The sequence below is a fragment of the Astatotilapia calliptera genome, chromosome 4 (genome assembly GCF_900246225.1).
Source record: "Astatotilapia calliptera chromosome 4, fAstCal1.2, whole genome shotgun sequence".
NCBI lineage: Eukaryota > Metazoa > Chordata > Actinopteri > Cichliformes > Cichlidae > Astatotilapia > Astatotilapia calliptera.
The window spans coordinates 22,392,502-22,415,052 of NC_039305.1; the positions used below are offsets into that span (position 1 = coordinate 22,392,502).

The following is a 22,551-nucleotide window of genomic DNA, read 5'->3' on the forward strand; positions in this document are numbered from 1 at the left end:
GGGAGCTTTTTTCCTTTGACAGGTCAGTAGTGGATGCAGGTGGTGTGTGAACCTCCCAGCATCAAGCTTCGGTCTACCTCCAACCCAAAGTAGATGAGAAATGAAAATAGATGGATAGTTATAGCAAATCCCAGCCAGTGGAAACAAACTAAAAGAAGTGCAGCTGAATCTGGGTCCTTTTTACTGGACCCAAAGCGGAGTAACAGCAGACACGAAAGTGTACAATGTGTCTTTATTGATCTATTAATGACAAATTGTACATGGGACCACAGGGCGGAGCTGAAATGAGAACAAAGCAAACCAGTGATATAATCTTGTTTAATATTAATTTTTTTTTATCTCCAAGCTCTCCTGAACATGTTCATTTAAATACAGTCAAACACGAGACAGCTGAAGCCAACGTCGCCATAATGGACACAAGAGTTGAAGTAGGAAACTGTTTGGTGCTCATCTGCTTCACGAGAACTTCCTGTTGGGTGGGTGGAGGTGACCCTATCTGGGCACAAAGGAATATAAATTGAGCACCGACACAACGTGTGACCAAAGACAGAAAACGGGGCCTGATGGTGACTTGCCTCTGGCGTGCTACAGAGCATATTACTCATAAACGTCTTTCTTGTCTGCGATGTACTGTACGATCTCCTCAGGAGTCATCAACTTCTCTGCTTCTGCATCTGGGATCTCAAAGCCTGCGGCACAAACAAGTTACTGGTTACGGCGTGTGCTAAAGAAGCCATGTGACATGCATCGATAATGCTGGACGAATAAGCAGCTTTCTGCACAGATGGTCACAAACATCTCGCTGGTACTACGTCCTCAACTGTAGGTCACACATATTAAAAGCTGTTAGTCTATTATCTTCACTGATCAAAATAAGAAAAAGTCCTGATTCTGATTTAATTCTTCTCTCTCAAAGCACTAACAGCACGCCTCATTCACACTCCAACAAACACACTGAAGTTTCGGGTTCAGTATCGTGCCCAAAGATGCTTCGGATCAAACCACCAACCTACTAATTAGCAGAATGCCTGCTCCATCTCCTGATCCACAGCCACCCCTGTTTAAAATTTACCTCCCAAACAGATTATATAAATCAGCTGAATTATTACAAGTCAAAAAGTAAAAAGCAACAAACTGCAACCTTCATTAACCTTCTCAATCAATTTTCAAGATAAATCCAATAAATACTGTAGAATGAGGTGTACTACAGTGTTTCTACCACAGGATATAATCGGAGCATATCCTGCTTTATGTGGGACGTCCACACAGAGTGTCGCATTTACCCTCTGAAGACAAACTTGACAGCACTTTGACACTGCAGACACTCAACAGGCAGGAAGACTGCAAGACTGATGTTTCATATCCACATACTCCCACTGTGGCTGTACAACAGCATCTGCACTTTAGGCATCGTAGGAGTCAGAAACATCTCTTTTGCTGACTTAATGCCTAAAGCCACAGTTTGGAATAGTTTTCTATGCAGTATAAAGAGGTTTGCTCTCACCAAACTCATCTTCCATGGCCATGATGATCTCCACCTGGTCCAAGCTGTCCAAACCCAAATCTTTCATGAAGTGAGAGCTCGTCTGCAGCTGTGGAACAGAAACCAACCCGAGCGTTAGAAATCCAAGCTTACTTATACAGAAACTTACAAACACTACAGGCATTTCAGGGTGCTTTAAAATAAAAACAAAACCAAATCTACATGAGGAATGATAGTATTAATTTTAGATTGTTTTTCCAAGTTAAAAATCTAATTGTTATTAAATTCAATACATTAAAATCAGTAAACTTTTCAAAAACAATTTCCATGAGCCATTCTGGACAGGGATGAGTCACGATTGCCTAATTTCACCTCACAGATGCCTGCGAATGTATTCTATTCATACATGTTTCAGCTAGAATTCACTGAAGGTCTCTTGTTGTTCTCACCTTCTCTGGGTTGATCTTGTCGTAGAGCTTGAGTACATACATGACTCGTTCTTTGATGGTTTCTAGAGTGAGGGGGGGCAGGTCTCCGTACTGTCGGCACAGCACACCCACCGAGGGGATCTAAGGAAGAAGAAGGAAGAGTTTTAGTGCAGAAGGGAGTGGGGGGTTGTGATCATGCAGCCTGTACATTAGCTTGCCTTAAGTGAGTGTGTATTACATACAGTGTGAAAAGATGCAATATCTTCCAGTACACTGCAACAGTACAGATGTAAAGGCTGGAAAAGGTTTATCCAAGTTTCAAAATAAAACTTAAATCTTACGGAACTTTGACCAAGAAGAAATCTGTGCTGGTCCTGAAGCTTTTAATGTGTGGCTGATTTTATTATCTCGTCTGTAATTACTGCGTTATGGTTTCATTTGACTAAATTTGCAATTAAACGCATTTATCAGCGCATTAGTGTTCACTTACAACTCTGCACACAGCTCGCTAAAACACCTGTAACATTTTTTCTGTGTTATACAAACACACTTATCGTAATACACAATAACATCCGCACTACAACAGTCTTTTACCTTTCTGCACATTAGTACCCGATGTTTAGCCAGAATCAGCCGTGCAATGCCAAGATAAAGAATGAAGTCTGTCAATGAAATCACCGACTTTGCTAACTAGCTAGCTAACCAACAGGGCAAACATGGCTGTCCCGTTTTTAAAATCAAACGCCTCCGTGTTTCGTGTTTCTCTGCCACAACAACACAGAGTCGTTCAAAGCGAAGTAAGCTGCTCGTGTGACACCGTGAACTCTCAGCGGGCTAGGCTGGCTCCGCAGGTCTGAAAGACATCGGTAGGTCACAGCGGCTAGGCCGCGATGGTTCAATGTTACCGGAGACTCACCCGGCTCTGGACGAGCCACCGCGTCCCCCGGCTGTCTGCTGCGAAGGAGAGAGGTCGGTGGACGGCCACCGCCTGGACGGCAGTGACTCTTAATGCGAGGTTACTGGAGCAAAGCCTCAACGAGGGCCGAGCAAAGGAGCGGACACACTGCTGCAGGACACGAGCCGCCATGACGGAAAGCAGTTACTGAAAGCTACCAGCGTGCGAGGCGAAGAAGAAGAAAAGCGGGTCAAGGGCTCCGTGTTGCGCATGCGCACAGTGCAAACCTTGTGTTTATTTCTAATTTGTCGCTTTATCTGCGCTTTTTTAAAACTGTTTAAACATTTCTCACCACGAGCACATGGGCATTGAGAAACTGCCAATGACTTTGATTTAACTGGAAAGTAAAAATGAACTTTCACATTCATAAAACAAGACGTTGATTGTGCATATGAAACAAAAACAAGTATAGAAGATGTTGCTTTCAGCTCTTTAGGTGTACAATAAGAGCTCCTGTTAAAATGAAGTTATAAAGTCTACACAAATTAGACAATAAAAATGGACAAAGACAAACTTTTATTCTCAGTTTCTCTGGATTAAGCTGTGTTTTTCCCTTTTTCTCTGCCTCCTCTGGTAGCTTTGACTGCTTGATTGCTAGATCCAGGTAGCAGTAATGTCTGCAGGGTTTCAGGCAGATTACACTTCAGTTAGTAAGAGCGACAGTCTTTTTCATCCTCCTGTTTCTTCTGCATCCGTCCCACCTGCCTGAATAACATATCCTCTGAAAAAACCCTCGAGTGTCCACAATCACACCAAAGTGCTCTTCCTCTCTCTAAAGGTTCCAGCTGCTTAAAAAAACTCTTGTTTTTAACTTTGCCCATCAGTGCTGCACAGCGCAGGTAGCTTTTCATGCGACCACTTCAGTTAAACCCAGCTCAACCCTCTCAGTGTCTTTAGTCTCATTGGAGATACTCCAGAGTCTTTATCACAATCCTCCACGGCGTGGAGCTGTTTCACAGAGGAGCCGTCTTACTGTTTGTCTCAGGGTTCATTAAACAAAAAACACAACAAAACTTACATATGGATATGTATATCTATGATAAAATAATAATACATTTTGTAAGTTTTTTTTTTTTTGACAAAGAACCAATATGTGGCTCCCTATTTTTAAAAATGTCAGACAAGATTAGTCCATATCATTAAAAAAAGAAGAATAACAGCAAAAAAAAAAAGAAAATCCCTGACACTATCACAAAATATACAGACAATTATTCCAGGGTTTATAAAAGCTTTACTTATTATTATTATTATTATTATTATTATTATTATTATTATTATTATTATTATTATTATTATTATTATTATTATTATTATTAATAATAATAATTATTATTATTATTAATAATAATAATAATTTCTTTTTTCTTTTTTCTTTTTTATTGTTTTAGCTTTACACGCGCACATTTATTATGTCTGTTTTTTGTTCGATATCTGATATTTTAAATAAAGTTATTTGATGGCGTCACGTCCGGGCTTGCGCAGAAGACAAGAAGAAGGAGAAGGAGCTTCCCATAGAGAAAATCCGTATCGATGCTTTAGATCGTATCGCAGAATAATAAACGCCGTTTGATAGTTCAGCGGGTTTCCAGCCATGGAGTTGTCTGAAATACTGTACAACAAAGCGGAGTACATTGAGACGGTACTGTGTGGAATTTTAATCACCGCTGCTTAAGCTAACGTAGCCTGCTATCTGTCCAAGCAGAAAGTGAACGGGGCGTTGGGCGGATAGCAGAGACGGTTGTTTGTACTCATTTATGTGGACAGACACAGACACGATCGTTCACACGATTATAAACAGTGGTTGTTGTTTTATTTCAGGCTTCTGGCAACAAAGTGAGCAGACAGTCGGTACTATGTGGGAGTCAAAACATAGTCTTGAACGGCAAAGTAAGGAAAACACACACCTGGAAACGACACTGTGAATAGAAAGTGTCCAGCTGTGCTAAAGCTTTGGATGTTCTCTCTTGCAGACTATTGTTATGAATGACTGCATCATCAGGGGGGACCTGGCTAACGTCAGGGTGGGCAGACACTGCGTGGTGAAAAGCCGGAGTGTTATTCGACCACCTTTCAAAAAGTTCAGCAAAGGGTAAAGTATCTTTGACACACGTTCAGGCCAGCCATGTGCTTTTGTGTTCTAGATAAAGATGCTTTGAGATTGTTTTTAGTTATTGTCACTCAAAATATATTTAAAGTCACTGTACAAATGAATAAAGGAGAGAATATGCTAAGTAGAAAAGCATATTGTCTCATCACTGCCCTGTCCCCCTCTGCAGGGTGGCTTTCTTCCCGCTGCACATTGGAGACCACGTCTTCATTGAGGAAGACTGCGTGGTCAATGCAGCACAGATTGGTTCCTACGTCCACATTGGGAAGAACTGTGTCATAGTGAGTGAAATAAAATCTCACACACGCACACAGCTAGCTCCTCGGCAGTGAAAGGACATTGCTGTGAAGGGGTGGGGCGGGGGGTATAGACAGAAAGCATGTCTTTATTGCCTGTGGTGAACCAGTCACATGGCAGTCATGCAACCTTCTGCTGGCAGTCGAGGGCTGAATTAATAAACAAAAAAACACAAGCTGGCATTTTTTTTTCCAAACTGTTGATTTGGATCACAGAAATGGGGACTTCACTTAATCACAAATTAGTCATTATGTGTATATATATGTATGTGTGTGTGTGTGTGTATATATACACACATATACATATATGTATATATATGAAAGTGCATGACTTTGTGATGTTTGATGATGTTTCAATTTCTTTTTCCCATTATGTGTGCAGGGTCGCCGTTGTGTGCTAAAGGATTGCTGCAAGATCTTAGACAACACCGTGCTTCCTCCTGAGACAGTGGTGCCACCTTTCACCGTTTTCTCTGGATGCCCAGGTGAGCAAAACGCACACAACTAATCAATAGACCAGCATCTTTCTACTTTTCTGTCTTCGTTCTCCTCAATGTCTGGTCTTTACCTGCGTTTGTCTCGCTCTCTCTCAGGTCTGTTTTCAGGAGAGCTCCCAGAGTGTACACAGGACCTCATGATTGATGTAACCAAGAGTTACTACCAGAAGTTCATGCCCCTCAGCCAGATATGAGTCGCACTCTTAAACTCTCAGCCAGGACCTCTTCCTTTGTTCAGCCAGCCGCACGTTGGGGGCTCTCATCAGACTCTTAAGAGCTCACCTTTTATCTGTCATCGACCCGAGGCCTTGAGTTTAATTTCCCAAGAAAAAAAACATCACGTGTTAAAGTCAGATTCAGTTGCACAAAGCTACCATGTGTTGGCATCTCCAAATTTCTGAGAAATAAAATGAAATCCCGTTAGATGTCATTCTGATGCTTTGCCCTGTCCACTGCATCACGGAGAAAAACTCGTGGACCCCCTGTGTGGCCTCTGATCGTTGCCGTCTTTACCCGATGGCTCTCTGAAAGCAGCTGCAGATGAGGATGAAGAGGTGGAGGAGCTACGAAGGATGCAAGAACATGGCTTTTAATATTGAACACCCACGGACCAAACCGTAGCAACACTAGTCCTTTGAGGATGTAGGCTGAATGTGCGTATCACTCATATCAGCAGAAGACACATTAATTTTACTATGGCTGTAATTTTCTTCATTGTTTGCTTTTTTTTGTCCCTTGCTGGACATTGTAAACTGTTCAAGTATTTAATATTGTTTTTATGTTTGGGGGATGGCCCTCATTGCTCCGCTTCTGCCGTTTTCTGTGAGACAAAGTCAGAAATAGTGAAGCATATGAATAAATGTAAATGACTGAAAACCCTACAAACGTCTCAAAGGTGTTAACTTTATCTGGGATCATTTACTTTGGATTATATGATGATAGTTTTTTACCACAGTAATGTTATTTATTTACTGATGTTCCTGAGAATGTGCAATCTGCTGATTTAGAATCTGCAAAGGTTTCCTGCTGATCATCTATTAACAGGGGTGTCAAACTTAAGGCCTGGGTGCCAGGATTGGCCCAGCAAACACTCTAATCTGGCCCACTTGACTGCTTTGGAAATGCAAAGGAGAGCATACATTTTACACTGTATTTTTTTTTATCAGTTTTACAGCTTTCTTTCATATTACAACAACATAATTAAGTAATAAATGGTTACATTACAGACAAGTTCCTCTTTTTCAGTTTATAATATAAAAACTTTTTTTTTTAGTTTTACATTTAAAAAAGGCCTTTTTTGTCATGTATGAAAACTGAGACACACTGTTGAATATTGCCTTATTTTTCTTATATTAAGATATCTCACAAATTAAATGTGAAGTTTTTAGGTTTTCACTAGTTTAGCTCACTCAGGATCAAAGTTGTCTCTATATGACGTAATCATTTATTTGATGTCACTGATCTAGTAGAAATGTTTGTTCTACCGCTGTCCTCTGGCTGCCCGTAGTGGTTTGCATCCAGTGGCTTTTTAGGTGTGAAGTTTCAGGGACGCCTCTGGTCATTATTGCTTTATTAAAACAAGAAAGCAGGAAGAGAATCAGGAAATGACCCAGCGTGGACTTTAACCCTGGTAGCTGCATATTTCTCACAACATGCAAGTCATCTGCTCAACCTGGTGAGCTAAATGACAAGTTAACAAAGCTGCTGACATTTGACTAACAGAAACATTTCTAAGTCTCCAAACTGTTAATACTGTTAACCTGCTCCTCATTTATGCTTGAGAAGAAAAAAACAGTTTCGATACTTTGCTTATTTACTGACGAAGTTAAAGAACTGCAAACTGACAGGGAAATGTAGACGTGAAGATCATCTGAAGCAGAAGAGCTGTGCTGCTGTGAAACGTGACTAAAACAGAACACACTGTTTAGAACAGGAAATAGCACCAAGAGGCCTTACTGCCTGTTTTTAACGGTTATATTTTGTCTTTATTCCCATTTTACAGCATCTTCTTTCTGAAAACGCTGTCCTTATTTTTAAAATGAAACAGCCGATCCGATTGCGATTCAATGGTTTTATTTCCTTTACAATGTGAACCACATATATCATACCAACAATTAAATGTTCAGTATATAGATTAGCCATTTATTACCTTTTTAAACAAATAAGAAACAGCTGATGATAGTGTTGGCTCCAGAGACTTTGTGGCATGAGTCACCCTGATGAAACAATGCGGATGAAGGCTGCGACTGACTCAGGGAAGAAACAGAAAACAGGGTGACCCCAAGCTGATCTGAGGAGGGGGAGCGGGGGTCAACTCCGCAGGTTTAACAGTGGGACTGCAAAGACGGCACAATCCTGCTCTTATCAAACTCTTCAATCAAACCTTTGGGAAGAAGACATCCTTTGATAGGCTCAATCTTTAAGTGCTTTTCCTGTCAGCACACACACTTCCCTGTAACTGACATGACGTGGAACAGAAACAGCAGGCGGGTGAAGCTACTAGTTTGTAGCCGAACACCTCGTTTCGTTTCAGAAACAATACTGCCGAAGTGTTAGACACAGAACAGCGAGCCAAAGCGTCTAAGAGAAGAAAACTAGAACATTTTGAAATGCATTCCTCTGCTTTAATGAAGAGCGTGTGGGCAAGCAGACCAGTCAGTCCTCAGGAGCTACACCACCTAAAACAAAATAAATTTAAATACTTTTTTTTGTTTGCCAAAGTTGAAACTCAGAGGTTTAACTGCACACGACCTGAAATGTGACTTTACGGCACATTTGTCTGTTTAAGAATCAAGGTTGGGTCCTATGTTAAGATTATTCACTGAATCAGTGATGGCTGAAGCAGCTCAGCTTACCAGACACTTAAACCCCACCTCCCCTCCGCCCTCTGCAGGCAAAGCTGAGGTGTTCAATACCAAGCTTACATTTTGAGTCTCAGCGGTTTCACAGATCCAGGACTTTGACAGATCGCCAAACATCACCCGGGTTCTTTTTCCTACTGAAAAGCCTGAAATCATAGGAACATAAAAGGCAACCTAGAGCACAAAAAAGAAAACGCAAAATGAAATCGGTGACCAGAATTTAAGTTAAAAAAAACAAAATAAAAAACCAAACTGGCATGCTTTATACAACTAAATAAAGGCCACTTCACAGGCCATAAAATGTGAAAGGGAGAGAACTGGAGTCAACATGAGGAACAAACAGAGAAGAAAGCAGGAAACATTAACACCACACTGGTCACTTCCTGTGCGTAATACAGGTAGAACAGCGCGCTGTAATACTGAGACAACTCAAGATTTCTTTAATCATTTACACCCACAAACATGCTCAGGTTTAGCTCTGATAACATCACGTTAACATCCTAAAACAAACCGATTCCTATTGCTTTGTTTTACCCCGTTTATTGACTCATGTGCCATTAATGTCTCCTGCTCTGCTCCCTCACTGAATGTTGGAAGTAAACAACCATTGTAGGAATGAAACTCAACCCCATGTTACTTCGTTCTGTACCAAGTTTAAAAAAACAAAACAAAAAAACGAACCCATCCACATTTTATTAATGCACACACCCCTTTCACAAAATACAGACAGCATCCATCTTCCCATCCGACACGCTGGCCCAGTTACCTCGTGTGCGCCGGGTGGCATGTTTGGTGGTTGTTTTTGAGCGTGCCACCACTTCTAAAGCCTAAAAAATTAAGTTCGGCTTTTTCTTCCAATATCTTACACCATATGTCAAACAGTCTCTGCGACGTGTTCAAATAATTTTGAAGAAGTGACAAAAATCAAGTGAGTGCGAGAGCTCCTGTTTTATTTCTAAGCATCCCCACACTTAAACCTCTATTCCACAAAAGCGGCGCCGAGCCAGTTTTTCCTGGGAAACTGCCCACGTTTTTAATCAAGTTAGAGGGCTAAATGTTATCGAGCATCTTGAAAAGCACGGTGGACACTGAATCTGACGACTGCCATCAGCATGAGTGGTTCTAATTTTGATGAGCGGTGCTGTGGCGCCTGGCTGAAATGCATGATTACATCAGCGCCGCTATTTGTAGAAAAGAGGTGAATGTAGTGTGTGGACAACTCATAAGTGTGCACGTTTAGGGCCGGACAAAGGTACAGCTGGAATAAAAATGGAAGAGCCGATTTATTTGCATGAGTCAGAAGTGAAAACTAAGTGCAAAAAAATCCTTATTGCAACTCATCAGAATCATCCCACGACGACGGGAAAACAGCAGCTGCTTTCATAATAAGACCAGAGCAGAGGGGGTAAGGGGCTGTTGGAGAAGCTGCATAAACAAAGAGAATACAATTCCTTTTCCATTATCCTCAACAGCAACAACAACAGGAAAAAAAGTGGAAAAAGAACGGAAAATTAACTTGGCTATAGCTGCTGCAAACAGTGGCAACAAACCTAGAATTTTAACACTGGTGGTTGAAAAACTACAAACAAAGAAAAGGTGACGGCCTGAAGTACAAATCGAGCCACCGTAGAAGCAGAGCACTTAGCAGAGAATAAAGTCTGAATGGATGTCCAAACACTGACAGCCTGCTGCTGTTGTAGTTAGACGCCGTCAACCTAGTAGCCAGACAAACTGAACTGCTTACAAAGTGGCAGATGAGGCAGCATGATGCCACAAACACACACCCGTACTCCTACTAGGCGATTTAGCTCCACCACTGACAGGCTACGCCAACTAAGAGCTGCAATGATGAAGTAACAAAAAGGGGGGTGGGGTTAACGCAGGGGTGACTCGGGTCCAACGTTTGGCGAGCGACACAATCCACTGAGTGAAGCGATTTGATCATGGCCCTCACTTCCTTATTAAGGTGGCGGGTGAGGATGAGTGAGGTTAAGGGAGGGAAGGGCACAAATGTGTCAAAGATCAAAGTGGCTTTTACTTGTCGAGCAGCACGGAGCGTTATTGCCCCTCTCAAAAACTGTGTGGATCCCAGGATAAGTCGGGAACTTTCTTCGTTGTCTCCTTTCCAGGGCGGTGTTTGAGGAATGTGCGAAGTGGCTTCCTGGTCACGTGCACACACTCACGCCCACTCGTTAAGTGTTCTTGATTGTAGATCGATGATTTGTAGTATACGAGCTGGGAAAGGAGACAAGGACTAGAATTCGAGAGCTTTCAGTCCTCGTTTTCATCTTCAGCCGAAGCATCCGAGTGCGCGTGACTGTACATCTGCACATGTCCCACACGAGCCCATCCATCCCCCCGCCCCCTCTCCTAGCCTTGGCTTTGAAGGCTAACCCACCCACCATCCCCTCGCCTCGCATGTAGGCAGGGGCAGATCAAATCATCCTGTTGCGTTTGTGCGTTGGGGAGTCTGTGATGACATCACTACATTGGGTGGAGTTTCGTTTCCTGGTTCCTCCCCCCCCTCCGGCAGAGGCGGCGCCAGTAGAGTCCAGATGCAGCGCCATCTCCTCTGAGATGAAAGTGTTTAGGTCGACGTCTTGGAGCCCGTTACGCCTGCTGCGGCACACCGGCCCAGAGCCGGAAGAAGCACCTCCGCTCGCACCACCTCCGTTGCTGCTACTCCCACTGACATGCGTAGGAGAACCCGGAGCACCGGAGCGGACGCTGATGCTCGCCATGGCACCACTCAGACCTGAAGAAGGAGACGAAAGAACAGGAAGTTTAGCAGCAGGTAGACGTCTACATCTCATTTACAGCCTCTGATAAGAAGAAAGCTTCCATTAGGCCATTAAAAAAAATGATAATAATATATTTTTTTTAAAAATTCAACTTTGTTTATCTTTTAAATGGTTGATGGACAAACTCATTTTTCATAAAAGCCAAAAAAAACCAAAAAACCATCAGCATCTGTTCCCGTCAAAAGAAAGCTCTAACTATCAGCTCCTGATTACGCAGCTATTTCAGGAGAAAGTGACAGCACTGAGTAATATTGCCATTTTCTCATTTCCAATGCAACAAATGAAATAATTTCAGGCTGAATTCATCTATTTAAAAAGGAATGAAACACTCAGCACATTGTTCATGTTAAAAAAAAACCCACCAATAGCGCATGATCCAATCTGACAGAGATATACAAAAAGAGAAGGCTTGCAGTTAATCACCATTTCCCTAATTTCAACCAAGTTAAAGTTAATCTATCAGGCCTGATGATCACAGCAAAATACAAACAGGTGACAAACTGTGATGAACTGAAATGTCAGACTTCTGTTTCTGTAATCTGACCCAGTCTGACCTCAGATGCACCCACAATGTGACGCTCGTCAAGTTCTGAGTATTTATTTGTGGTACAGCACAGCAAAAACTACCAGCATATTCAAATGGAACTTAATTATAGAAAGGTGAGTAATAGGAAACAATCTGTCTTTCGATTAGTCAAATAGTGTCTTGCAAACACAAATGACAGGAATTGACCTGGAAAAAAAAAAAAAAAAAAAAAAAAAAAAAAAAGAAGAGTGCTTTCACAAAAATACCCTTATCTCTGAGCCACATGTAGCAGAAGGACAAGCCTCCAATCTCTCACAGGCGTAAACACAGAAGGCCTCTCATGAACACATGAGAGGCCTTAAACACAGCACTGTAATGCTCAGACATGACAGACCTGTTTAAAAGGTCTCCTATGAAAGTCCTCATCTCACAGTCACTGTGGAACATTAACCATTTATCTATCAAACTTAGGAACCAGGAGGTCACACACATACGTTTACGAGCATAAATAACACACACAAGTTATTTAACATTGTAGCTACCACTGAGGGGGTGTAAGTCAATTGTGATTCTTTGGTATGGAGTTGGCATTCGAGTCAGCCTTGCACTTAAATGTCCTCACCATGCAGTGCTATGGCCTCCCTGAAGGGCTGGAGGTCCGCTTCTACAGATGAGCCAGTCTCTGCTGGTGAGTTAGCGCGGCTGGGGGCCACCATGGCCAGCCGAGGGTTGGCCCTGCTACTTCTGTGCGGTGGTGCTTTGCCGCATAAAAAGCTGATCAGATCCTCCCTGCGGATGGTTCTCCGGCGCTTTTTCACCCAGGCCAACATGTCCTGTAATCCAATGCACATTATAAAAATCTGAGAATTTATGCTTCAAAAGGAAGCATATACTGAAACCCTACAGCACAACCTGACGCACATCTCCCGAGAAATTTAACTACACGGCAGGTTGAAGCAGGCGGCGACTGTTGAGATTGTTCAGTACGGTTACATTTCCAGCTACTTTTTCCATTGCGTTTTTGAACTTATCAGTAAGAATAACACTCATCTCAACATAAGGAATATTAATCACAGCATCAATATAAGGACTCACAAATGTCTGTAAATTCCTGGAGGGAGATAATCAATTCCCTCAGGTCTACTCCAACAGTTTCAACAAAGAAGTGGAAAAAATACAGGGACAAATGTTTATTTACTCTTTGTTTAACAATGAAAAGGGACCCAGGAGGGTTAAAGTCCCAACATTTTAATTTCTCTCTATCATGTGTGCCACTGCAAAAACACTGGCAGTAAACCGCATGGTAATTAACACATAATGCACCAGTAAAAGCATAAATGTCAGCAAAGACGTTGGTCACTCAGAGTAGGGAAGGCTGCGTCACAGGCTCTACAGTCAGGCATCTGTTATCAACAAACACCGATCCAGTCTTTTTTTTTTTTTTGGTAATATCCTTCATTGACCCTGTCGTGCATAGCTAATTTTTGTTTCCTAAACGACAGTCTATGACAGGAAACTGTAAAGTCACAATTAGTCACAAGCAGAGGAACAAGACCCACCTTATTACGACGTTGGTGTCCTATCTGGATGCCCCGATCGAAGCTTCTCTGATGGGCCTCGACACTCTCTGTGAGAGTGAAAGACAACAACAGCTGTTCACGATTATATATATAACAAAGCCAACCAAATATGGACCTCTATTTAACATTTCTCATGTTGTACGCTATTTATTACGTATTTAGAAGTGGAGATGCTCTACTAAGAGACAGGCTTTGTTTCACTAGTGAATATCTGACATTGTGCTGTGTGTTTTTGGTCCCTTAAACCATGTGACAAGCTGATTAACACGGAGTTGATCAGCGATAATAACCACTTCTGTTTACCTTTTCATGTGGGGGGACAGATCAAAAACTTTTCCCAAAACTAACAAAGTTACAGCCAGAGTCTACACCGCTGGTTTAACGCACAGACACAACAGGAAGTGTAGAACCTGGTAGTCAAGGAACAAGGATGGAGGAGGATGTGGTTGGTTACCTTTGTAAAGGTTGGTGACTGCTGTAGCAGCGTTCTGAAATGGCACCCACAATGACAGGCCCTGCTGATGGCATACTCTGTCTGAAGGTGAGAGAGGAATAATAAAAATGAAAAAAACACTTGTAATTTAAAGCAAATACCATGGTGCCATACTAGTGGTGGTCAAATGACAGCAAAGGGGTTGAAGTTGAGGATCATTTTCATTCGCCATTTTGTCTTGCATCTACAACTGCAAGGGGGACAGGGTTTGGCATAAAAATAACTGGCAGTCAGCGCTAGATGGCCAGCTTGGCAGCAGCTTGTTTAGCAGGAGAGTGCCGACACACGAACTTAACTGCCCTCTCAGCAGTTAAGTTGCAGAGCCCAGTCAAACACACACACTGGTAAAGACTTAAGCCAAACTCCTGTTTCTACGTGCCGGGGATTTATCCCGACCGATAAGAGCCAAGCTACAGCAGATTGTAGACAAACCAATATTATCCTCGCCATCTTGTGATTATAACGTTTCGCATCGGCTCAACTCGCCAGCTAGTCGGCTGTTTAAAAAACAAAACAAAGCCAGTGGACACGTATGTGCGGGCTCTTATTTCAACGCGTTTGGGGGGGACAACGTCTGCAACCAATCGATACCGGTGTAGCAGATGTTAACACTGACAGCACACAGCAGACTGTCATCTGGGAATGTCGCGTAGCTACGATTGTTGTTGCCATCGCCATTTTGTAACTAGCCTGGCTAACCTGACGATAGCGGCTGTCAAACTTTAGTGTCAAAGTATTCGCGTTAACTCGAACTACCTCATCGCTTCGTCGATGTGGCCACTGCTATTTGGTGCTCGGCGTAACTACACAACGCCAGGTTATATCTCACAATTCTTTGTCACCAGCTAGCCCGGACTAGCTAGAAAAAAAATGTAGCATTGCAAAATTCACCTGTAAACGATAGTTTCCCCAGTACCCGGCTAGACGAGGAGTTTCCTAAAGAGCTAGCTACACTGCCGTTAATGTTAGTTTATAGGGCTCGGTGTACAGTCAGGCTGCTAACAAACAAGCCAAGGGGGGATGCAGGCACCGTTAGACGGACAAGCAAAAAGGAGAGCGCTGGGCTGGACCTTTGTATAACTGTGCCACGGCAGTGGCGGAGTTCTGGAAGAGATGCCACAGTTTATCCTGCTCGTTGTCGACGTCCTCCTCGCTCGGCTCCCTCTGCTCCGCTTCGGCCAAACACTGTCGCTCCCATTTTGAGAACCAGTGCTCGGGTCCGTGTTCCTGTATCTCCGAGTCGCCGTCTTCCTTCTTCTCCTCCATTTAATACGCCAAAAACTCGAGGGAAATTCGATTTTTAGCTTGAAAAGATGGCCGTTTCGACGCCGTCTAAAGAGTTATATGAGGGGAAATCATGGGTACTTTTATGTTTTTGTTATTTTTTTCTTCTTTTCTATTTCGTACTACGATACTGCGTCGCCACCTACTCCTGCCATCATAAACCTAGCTAACTATTTTTCCTAGTTGCCGACGTCGGGATATATGCACCACAGACTATCCTGTTATGCACTTCCTCCCGCCCCATTACTCTACATGTCAGCGACAAATGGCCACATGAACGCTGCAGGGTGGGCTCTGGGTCTGTGCACGCAGTTTAATTGGCTTTCAGACACGTCCCTCACACCGCTGACACAAAAGAAGCTCAGTGAAAATTCACTTTAAGTGCTCGCTGGCAAATTTATTAAGCTAGCAAGAGACACGGAGCTCAGAGAGCAAACACATTATATTATATTATATTATATTATATTATATTATATTATATTATATTATATTATATTATATTTCATCATTTCTATAGCATTAGATATAGCGAATTATCACCTATTAATCTAGGCATAACTTACAGACTTATAATATATGAACTGCTGCATTGTAAGTATATTAAAAATATATACGTCAACAACAAAAAATAGACTTTTCTAAACCCATGAGCGTTCAAGTTCATTAGACGAAGCCGAGTGTAGGACTGACATATGTCCACTAGATGGCGCCATGTCATGAAACTCTTCTTCAGACCTGCTGCTCTGAGAAGAACCAGCTACATGAAAAAAAAAGAATGTACGATTAGTGGAACCCGTATTGTCCCACACAGTTATATATGCATTAAAAGTATTGTTGCTTTTTGACAATGTTCTTGACAATGTAATAGTTTGTAATATATGTTGGTTGAGTACATCAGGAGGACACGATTGACGACAGAAGACAAAGTTAAAGAGCCAAGGCTGAGGGGGTTTGGGATGCCTTGGATAGAAGATGTTGGAGGAAAAGAGAAAAAACCTCAGAGAAGATTTGTGGATGTTGTGAAGGATGATATGCAGAAGGTTGGTGCATATCATATCTGTCACAACGGAAGATGGGTGGAGGAGAATGATGGGGGTTACAGGTGAGATGGAGCCCCCTAAAGCAAGCAGCCAAAAGAAGAAGAAGAAAAAGATACTTGTTAATAGTAAAATCTGGAAATTAATCCAAAATGTGCATTTAAAATGCACAAAAAACAACCACAAAATGTGGTTGTTTTTAAAGTGCTTTATAAATAAAGTTGATGATGATGATGATGATGATTTACTTTATTAACGCGTTCCTGACCAGGCAGGCGATCAGCTCTTAAGTAAATAACATGGTCTTAGAGCAGGAGGGCAGCAGTTTTACTATAGTATTGTATTTTCCAATTAGTTTTTGACTTTTCTTTTAAATTCAATTTAGTTCACGTCGGCTGATTTTCCTGTTTCAGTTAATTTTTTATTGTTTGAAAATGTTACGTTGTAGTTTAGTTTTTACTAGTTTCAGTGTTAGTTTTAGTCTTTTTTCATTACTATTGCATGAAGGGCAACTGCCAGGCACAACCTAGGAAAATCTGACTCATTTGACCCACTGTTGCAGGCATCAAGAGTCTGAATAAACAAAGAGTCTTTATTATTAGTAGTAGTAGTATTGTTGTTGTTGTTATAATCAAACTATAAATTAAACCTCATTTTTTAAAATTTGATTTTAGTTACTTTTTTTCAAAAGTTTATTTTATACTTTTAGTTAACTGTCACTGGAATCGAGTTTACTTTGGACTTCTTATTATAATAACCTTTGAAGGCAGTAGATTTTATTTGGTGGATATGATATTATATTCTAAATACATTGCGCAGTTGTTGTTTTTCCATTTCAGTTTTTTTTAATTGTCCTGTTTTAGTTAAATCTCGAGTAATATAGTGCATCCAAGCATGAAAGTGCACGCAAGTTCTCGAAAACCCAAGTCCATAAAGTTAACACACATGTTGAATGAAACTGATAACCAGGTAAACACACATTAAAATACAAAATTGAATAAATAAAATAACTGGCAATGACTCGAGCTGTCCATGGTGTGATATTAAAAGTTAATTTAACACAGCTGTGCAGGCACAATAGTTGGAAAATAAATATTCGTGTTCACTGTAAAATAAAAGTCCCGCTTGTGTAAATGGGTTCCTGTCTTTAATGCCAGTGGAAACCACGTGGTTTTACAGTTTTATTGGCTGAATCATGTTGTGTTTCCATACAATGTTTCTGAAAGCACGGGTTTTTTTTTTAAGTAAATCTGTTCAGAACTGCTCAATGAAAACTTTTGGTTTTGTCACCTTGTTGGGTAAAACGTCACACACGCGCTATTACCACGTATTTACACAGTTTAGCCCCACAGCTCAGCGATTTCTCCCATTCAAATCAATGTCACGCCACGTACAGCCATTAAACCAATCCCACTCGTGTAATAATTGTCGTTAGCTCTTATATTTCCTCTCCCTTTAATACACACACGACCCGGCCTGTGTGATTTCGCGTGGATGGAGAAGCTGGCTCGGGGATGGGCCCGTGTTTGGATCTCCATGCGGATGTGACATTTCAGAGAAAAGCGCGACCGCCATTTTGAGATTTACCTCAGACATCACAAACCAAACGGGAGGAGCGGGTTGAGGGAGCCGCACAGCTCAGGCTAGCGTTGTATGACCGGGCACATTCTTCACGAGAAGCGAGGGGAATAGCTAGAAATGCAACGAGCTGCTGCAGCGTTTCGTCGTCTGTCGTGTTAGGGCGGTTTGGAGGATTTTGGTTTATGTCGGGCCGCGCAAACTCTCGTCTCCGTGAACTTCTAAATTAACGTTAACATCAGTGCTATTCCGTATTGGGAAGCTGGTTTGAATGGATAGCTTTTTCCTCCGCTCTCCCCCAGACGAGGGACAATCGGAGGAGCACACAGACTGGGGATATCGCAGGCAAAGTTGTTGAATGTGTGTGTGTATAGCAAATGAGCCTTTGTTTTCATTGTCGTACCTTTAATACCATTTGGCTGCCTAGTGTCAGGTAGCTTAGCGCTAGCTTGAAACAGGGTATTTGTACCTGACGGTGCAGGTCGTGCTCAGAGTTCTCTTATTGCCCCACATTTCCCGGGGTAGACCCGGATTGATTTAGCTAATTTCAGCGGGCCTCCGATTTCGGAGTCCCCCCGCCCTCCCCTAATTACATCCATCGCAACCCCTGCCGTCAACCAGCGACTCGCACCCACCAAAGGCGCCGAGATTGGGCGAATAGCGAGCAAATACGTCCGCGTTTCTCTACCCGCTCCCCCGCCGACCTCCCCTCCTCACTCCCCGGCGCTGACAGCGGACAAGGCCGAGTTTGCAACAGAGCAGGCCCGGCCGCCAAGGCTCGACCTGTCCCCACCTCCGCATCCCACTACACCTCACCAGCAGTCCAGAACCCGGTTCCCCACCGAGTCGACCCTGGACAAGGTCGAGGGCAACAGAGAAAACAGGGAACACCGCATCACACCTACAACAACAACACCGCCACCTGCCAACATGAACCACCATCACCACACGCAGCAGCAGCAGCAACAGAAAGCCGGCGAGCAGCAGCTCAGTGAACCGGAGGACATGGAGATGGAAGGTAAGTAATGGCCCCGAGTAAAGTGAACGGACTTTTTATTAATCTTTTTTTTTAACCAGGTTTGTGCCATACGTTAACATTTGCACGAGAAATGCACGGAATTTTATCCGCATTAACTGAGCCCAACATCTCGGTAAACACGGAGGCCTGCAGCTAGCAGAGATAGCCGGTTGGTTTTTTTTTTTTGCTGATTGTGCGTCCGATGCAGCATACTTGTATTCAGCTGACCTCATTTTGCGTTACAAGCAAACCGAGTCCTTAACGATCTTCGTTTGCTTGCGATATTCAGCTGTTTGCAGGTTTATCCAGAACCGGTGGCATTTTCCCCGCACATTGTCGCAGATTAGCCGCATAAATCATTCATTCTGATCGGCAACCGTATCTCCAAATAAACAGTTCATCGGCTTGTTGCTTCGAGATTGCCAAATCACCGCCGTCTAGAATCCGCTTGCACTCACAGAATTCCGGGCCCGATGCTTGTTGGTGGCCCAAGTGTTTGTAAACAGTCTGCTTAGTGTTGAAATTAACACGGATCCAACGCTAAGGTAAATTAATCTCTCTGCTCTGACTTGGCTGTGTGGGCTTTTGGGGTGATTTTGACAGCTATCGCTAGCTGCGTTCATCACTTCTCCCGCGAATAAAGTAGTGATATATATGTTTTTATTTTTTTACTGATAACGTTAAACTTTAGTCTGTTAGTTGTTGTTCGACAAGTGACGTTGGTTCAGCCTCTAACAGTGAGAACGTGTGCGTTAGCATCGTGTGATTGCTCGTACATTAAATGCTGGTTTCTAAATGGCTAAAGAGATCGGTTGACCATTTGGGTAAAAATATGTTAGGTGTGTCTCCAAAGTTTGACATGTTACCATATTGTAACAGAGTATCTGCTTCACTAACATCCACTTTGCGCGTTACGCCTTGTAAAACGCGAAGAACGGTGCTAGCGCGGCTGCTAATATTGAGCTAGTCAATTAGCTCCAAGGCGCACCTCGTTACGTTCTTTCTCTAGCTAGCATGCTAGCTAGCTAGCCAACTAGTGCACGGAGGGGGTGTGTGGCGTTCCAAAATGGTGGCTTGTATTTTGCATCGTTAAGATTTTGCCTTTTGCCCGAGAGCCGGGCCTTGCATTTTTTTCTCCGAGCTTTTAGCTTGTGTCTAAATTTTATCTCACGGTTATAATTTAGCAGCTGAGGGTAAAACGATTCCTCTAACAGTAAATCTACATCAATAGCTGGTACTTCTTGACTCCAGCTAATGTTGGCTAATAAAGGCCTTGAGGTGAATCTGTGGCTAGTGTTTGCTAAGGTGGCTAACGGGAACGCAGATGCGTCAATCCTGTGTTAGCTAACACACTACATTTTTAGCTATCCCTGCTGAAATTATAACAATGTGGAACACCAAGCGTACATTATCCCGTTTTATGTTAATTTATATCCTGGTATTTAGTGTCGTTACGTGAAACGTGGAGCAACGCTGGCAAGTAACGGTAGTTGCCGCTGCGGTAAGCCAGGCCCGCACAGAGGCAGCGCGGGGATTTGCTGCTTCATTGTATGGAAGACCAAAAGGCATGGAGCTCGCCATTTTTAATGATCTGTTTTTTTTTTCTTGTTCTTTTTTTTTCGTTTTTGGGGTTCAGTTTGGAGTCCGAGGCGGTCATTTAAGCAGTCTGCACACACAACACCAGCACTACCAGCATTTTTATTAAGTTTACAATGATGTCAACTTGGGGCTGAGTATGGACCAGTGGGCACTTTCACTGCGTCATTCATACCTTTTAGTTTTACTATGTTTTCACACGCTTTTGCTTGTTATTTGACCTTAAGCAGTTACATGCATGCTGTGGAGTAAATAAAGAAATGACCAGGCACAACATTTGCATTGTTTGATGATTCATTGTAACACTAATCACTAGTAGCAGGTGCATTTAGCGGACTTCCCCACCCCCTCTCCTATCATACCTTATCCTTAGGTGCACTGAAGCCTTACAAGGACAGTGAAGACAAGTTGACATAACAAACTGCTCACTTTTTCTGGTGCTTCTGACTTCTCTCAGAAGCAACACACACACACACACACTCCCACACTCCATTTCCGATATGGTATGAGGCGCCATGCAGTTGCAGCCCCACCATCACTCATTTGGCAAAGCTAAATCATTTTGCCTCTTTTTGTGTTTTTGTTTTTTTGTGTGTCTCCGCACTCTAATTTAAAAGCAGGGCTGTTGCTGTCACATAGCTGGCCAAGCTTTTATATGGGTCCCTCTAAAAATTAATATTGAACAATCTTAATGCCTTTATATTCAAAAGGTTCTAAGAAATACAAGACTAAGGGGTACAATTGGCACCTTGGTGAGGACTTAGTATTGTTTATGGGCATTTAGGGCCAGTTTGCTCAAAGTACAGGAACACAGCTTAGTGTGGCCTGATGCAGCAAACTGCATTGTAGCCTCCTAGTGCCAAGTCACTGTAACAAGATCAACCATGCAGTTATAACCTTTTTGGTGTGGGTTAACCACACATCTGGAGTGTTTTTTCCATTTGCTCAGCATAAAGTTTGTATATTAGAGGAGAAGATTGAGTGTGATTATTGACAAACTTTCATTTGCTGCTTTTAGTCCAAAGGATTTCAGCTTCATAAGATTAGAAAAGATTAGCATTTTTTTTTCTCTAAAAACTTTTCACTTGAGGGTTACTGCAGCTATAGTGAGACTTAAGCTAAATCACAGGGGTTCATTTTTATTCTCTTTATAGTTTAAGCCAGTCGGGGTAAGCTCTGCAGTCTTGCTCTTTGTGGATTTTTGTCCCATAAGTAAAACACCCAGCTCTTACTGTTGCAGTTTTTGGTGACAGATCCGTTAATAAATACATTTCAGCATAGGTTGACACAGTGGGCGGGACAAAAGGTTGTCATGGAGCTGACTGACGGAGCCCAATAGCATGGTGTAATCTGCTTGGGTAAATGAGGTCAGTCTCCTGGAGGATTCGGTCAGCAGCGTTACCTGTAGACCGACACAGAGGAGTGCCACACGCAAAACTTTGCGCGAGAGACGAGGTGACAAAGCAACCCATTTTGGGACATCACAGGATCCGGCCAGATTTCACTCACTCCTTGAAGTCGATTCAGCGCGCATCTGATTCCCTCATCGGCGTGTTTTGGTAAATTAGACTGTGCGTCGAGCTGCCGAGCTGGGATAATTATTGTCCCCTGTACGCGTGTGTTTTGTCTGAATGATGACTTGCTGCTTAATCCTGCATTGTATCCGTAATTACCCAGCCTACTGTTGGTGTTGCTGGGCCTTTGTTATGCTCATACACACGTATACACACTCACACATTCGCTCTCTGTTGCTCTCACTCTGTCATACACAGACTGAGAAAGGAGGCTTAAAATCCCGTGTCAGCGGGGTTTTCCCATTAAAGTGAAGAAAAAAGTAAAAGAAGGATCCCCCACTACATATATATATATATATATATATATATATATTAGGGGTGCAACGATACACAAAATTCACGGTTCGGTTCGATACTTTGGTGTCACGGTTCGATATTTTTTCGATACAAAAAAAATGTTCATGCCTTTTTAATTTGTCATTTATTAAAATTATAAA

General features: G+C 42.5%; 4 protein-coding genes across 8 annotated transcripts in view; 2 read left to right on the forward strand and 2 right to left on the reverse strand.

The window, feature by feature from the left end:
• Positions 1 to 300: 300 nt before the first annotated feature.
• LOC113021069 (acyl carrier protein, mitochondrial) lies at positions 301 to 3,063 on the reverse strand. 2 transcript variants are annotated; one of them, XM_026165494.1, is made up of 5 exons: positions 2,828 to 3,063; positions 1,933 to 2,052; positions 1,505 to 1,592; positions 576 to 689; positions 301 to 492 (listed from the first exon to the last, which is right to left on the reverse strand). In XM_026165494.1, the coding sequence occupies exons 1-4, from the start codon at positions 2,996 to 2,998 to the stop codon at positions 598 to 600; spliced, it is 471 nt and encodes a 156-aa protein (XP_026021279.1). In that variant the 5' UTR covers positions 2,999 to 3,063; the 3' UTR covers positions 301 to 492; positions 576 to 597. The 2 variants fall into 2 exon arrangements, with proteins under 2 accessions (XP_026021279.1, XP_026021278.1); XM_026165493.1 differs by having other exon boundaries at positions 301 to 496; positions 2,828 to 3,062.
• Positions 3,064 to 4,338: 1,275 nt separating this feature from the next.
• On the forward strand, positions 4,339 to 6,651 carry dctn5 (dynactin 5). The gene is made up of 6 exons (XM_026163716.1): positions 4,339 to 4,505; positions 4,685 to 4,753; positions 4,837 to 4,955; positions 5,143 to 5,254; positions 5,652 to 5,754; positions 5,863 to 6,651. The coding sequence occupies exons 1-6, from the start codon at positions 4,458 to 4,460 to the stop codon at positions 5,958 to 5,960; spliced, it is 549 nt and encodes a 182-aa protein (XP_026019501.1). The 5' UTR covers positions 4,339 to 4,457; the 3' UTR covers positions 5,961 to 6,651.
• A 1,171-nt stretch (positions 6,652 to 7,822) lies between these two features.
• On the reverse strand, positions 7,823 to 15,730 carry hapstr1a (HUWE1 associated protein modifying stress responses a). The gene is made up of 5 exons (XM_026165495.1): positions 15,098 to 15,730; positions 13,989 to 14,069; positions 13,514 to 13,581; positions 12,577 to 12,787; positions 7,823 to 11,382 (listed from the first exon to the last, which is right to left on the reverse strand). The coding sequence occupies exons 1-5, from the start codon at positions 15,291 to 15,293 to the stop codon at positions 11,063 to 11,065; spliced, it is 876 nt and encodes a 291-aa protein (XP_026021280.1). The 5' UTR covers positions 15,294 to 15,730; the 3' UTR covers positions 7,823 to 11,062.
• Positions 15,731 to 18,452: 2,722 nt separating this feature from the next.
• Positions 18,453 to 22,551, forward strand: part of usp7 (ubiquitin specific peptidase 7 (herpes virus-associated)) — a 24,718-nt gene continuing 20,619 nt past the window's right edge. For 2 of the 4 annotated variants that reach the window (XM_026165496.1, XM_026165498.1), the window contains exon 1: positions 18,784 to 18,944. In XM_026165496.1, coding sequence (XP_026021281.1) covers positions 18,857 to 18,944 — 88 coding nt within the window. In that variant the 5' untranslated portion in view covers positions 18,784 to 18,856. Of the gene's footprint in view, positions 18,945 to 19,168; positions 19,490 to 22,551 lie in introns of those variants that run through there. The other 2 variants (XM_026165500.1, XM_026165499.1) reach the window with 2 other exon arrangements.

Coding starts and splice junctions, on each gene's coding strand:
- LOC113021069 (XM_026165494.1), bottom strand. CDS start 2,998: ATGGCGGCTCGTGTCCTGCAGCAGTGTGTCCGCTCCTTTGCTCGGCCC. Junction 2,053..2,827: donor GGTGGCTCGTCCAGAGCCGG/GTGAGTCTCCGG, acceptor CTTCTTCCTTAG/ATCCCCTCGGTGGGTGTGCT. Junction 690..1,504: donor GGCCATGGAAGATGAGTTTG/GTGAGAGCAAAC, acceptor TTTGTGCCGCAG/GCTTTGAGATCCCAGATGCA.
- dctn5 (XM_026163716.1), top strand. CDS start 4,458: ATGGAGTTGTCTGAAATACTGTACAACAAAGCGGAGTACATTGAGACG. Junction 4,506..4,684: donor AAGCGGAGTACATTGAGACG/GTACTGTGTGGA, acceptor GTTTTATTTCAG/GCTTCTGGCAACAAAGTGAG. Junction 4,956..5,142: donor TTCAAAAAGTTCAGCAAAGG/GTAAAGTATCTT, acceptor CCCCCTCTGCAG/GGTGGCTTTCTTCCCGCTGC.
- hapstr1a (XM_026165495.1), bottom strand. CDS start 15,293: ATGGAGGAGAAGAAGGAAGACGGCGACTCGGAGATACAGGAACACGGA. Junction 12,788..13,513: donor GACACCAACGTCGTAATAAG/GTGGGTCTTGTT, acceptor ATTGGATTACAG/GACATGTTGGCCTGGGTGAA. Junction 11,383..12,576: donor GGAGGCCATAGCACTGCATG/GTGAGGACATTT, acceptor CTCCTTCTTCAG/GTCTGAGTGGTGCCATGGCG.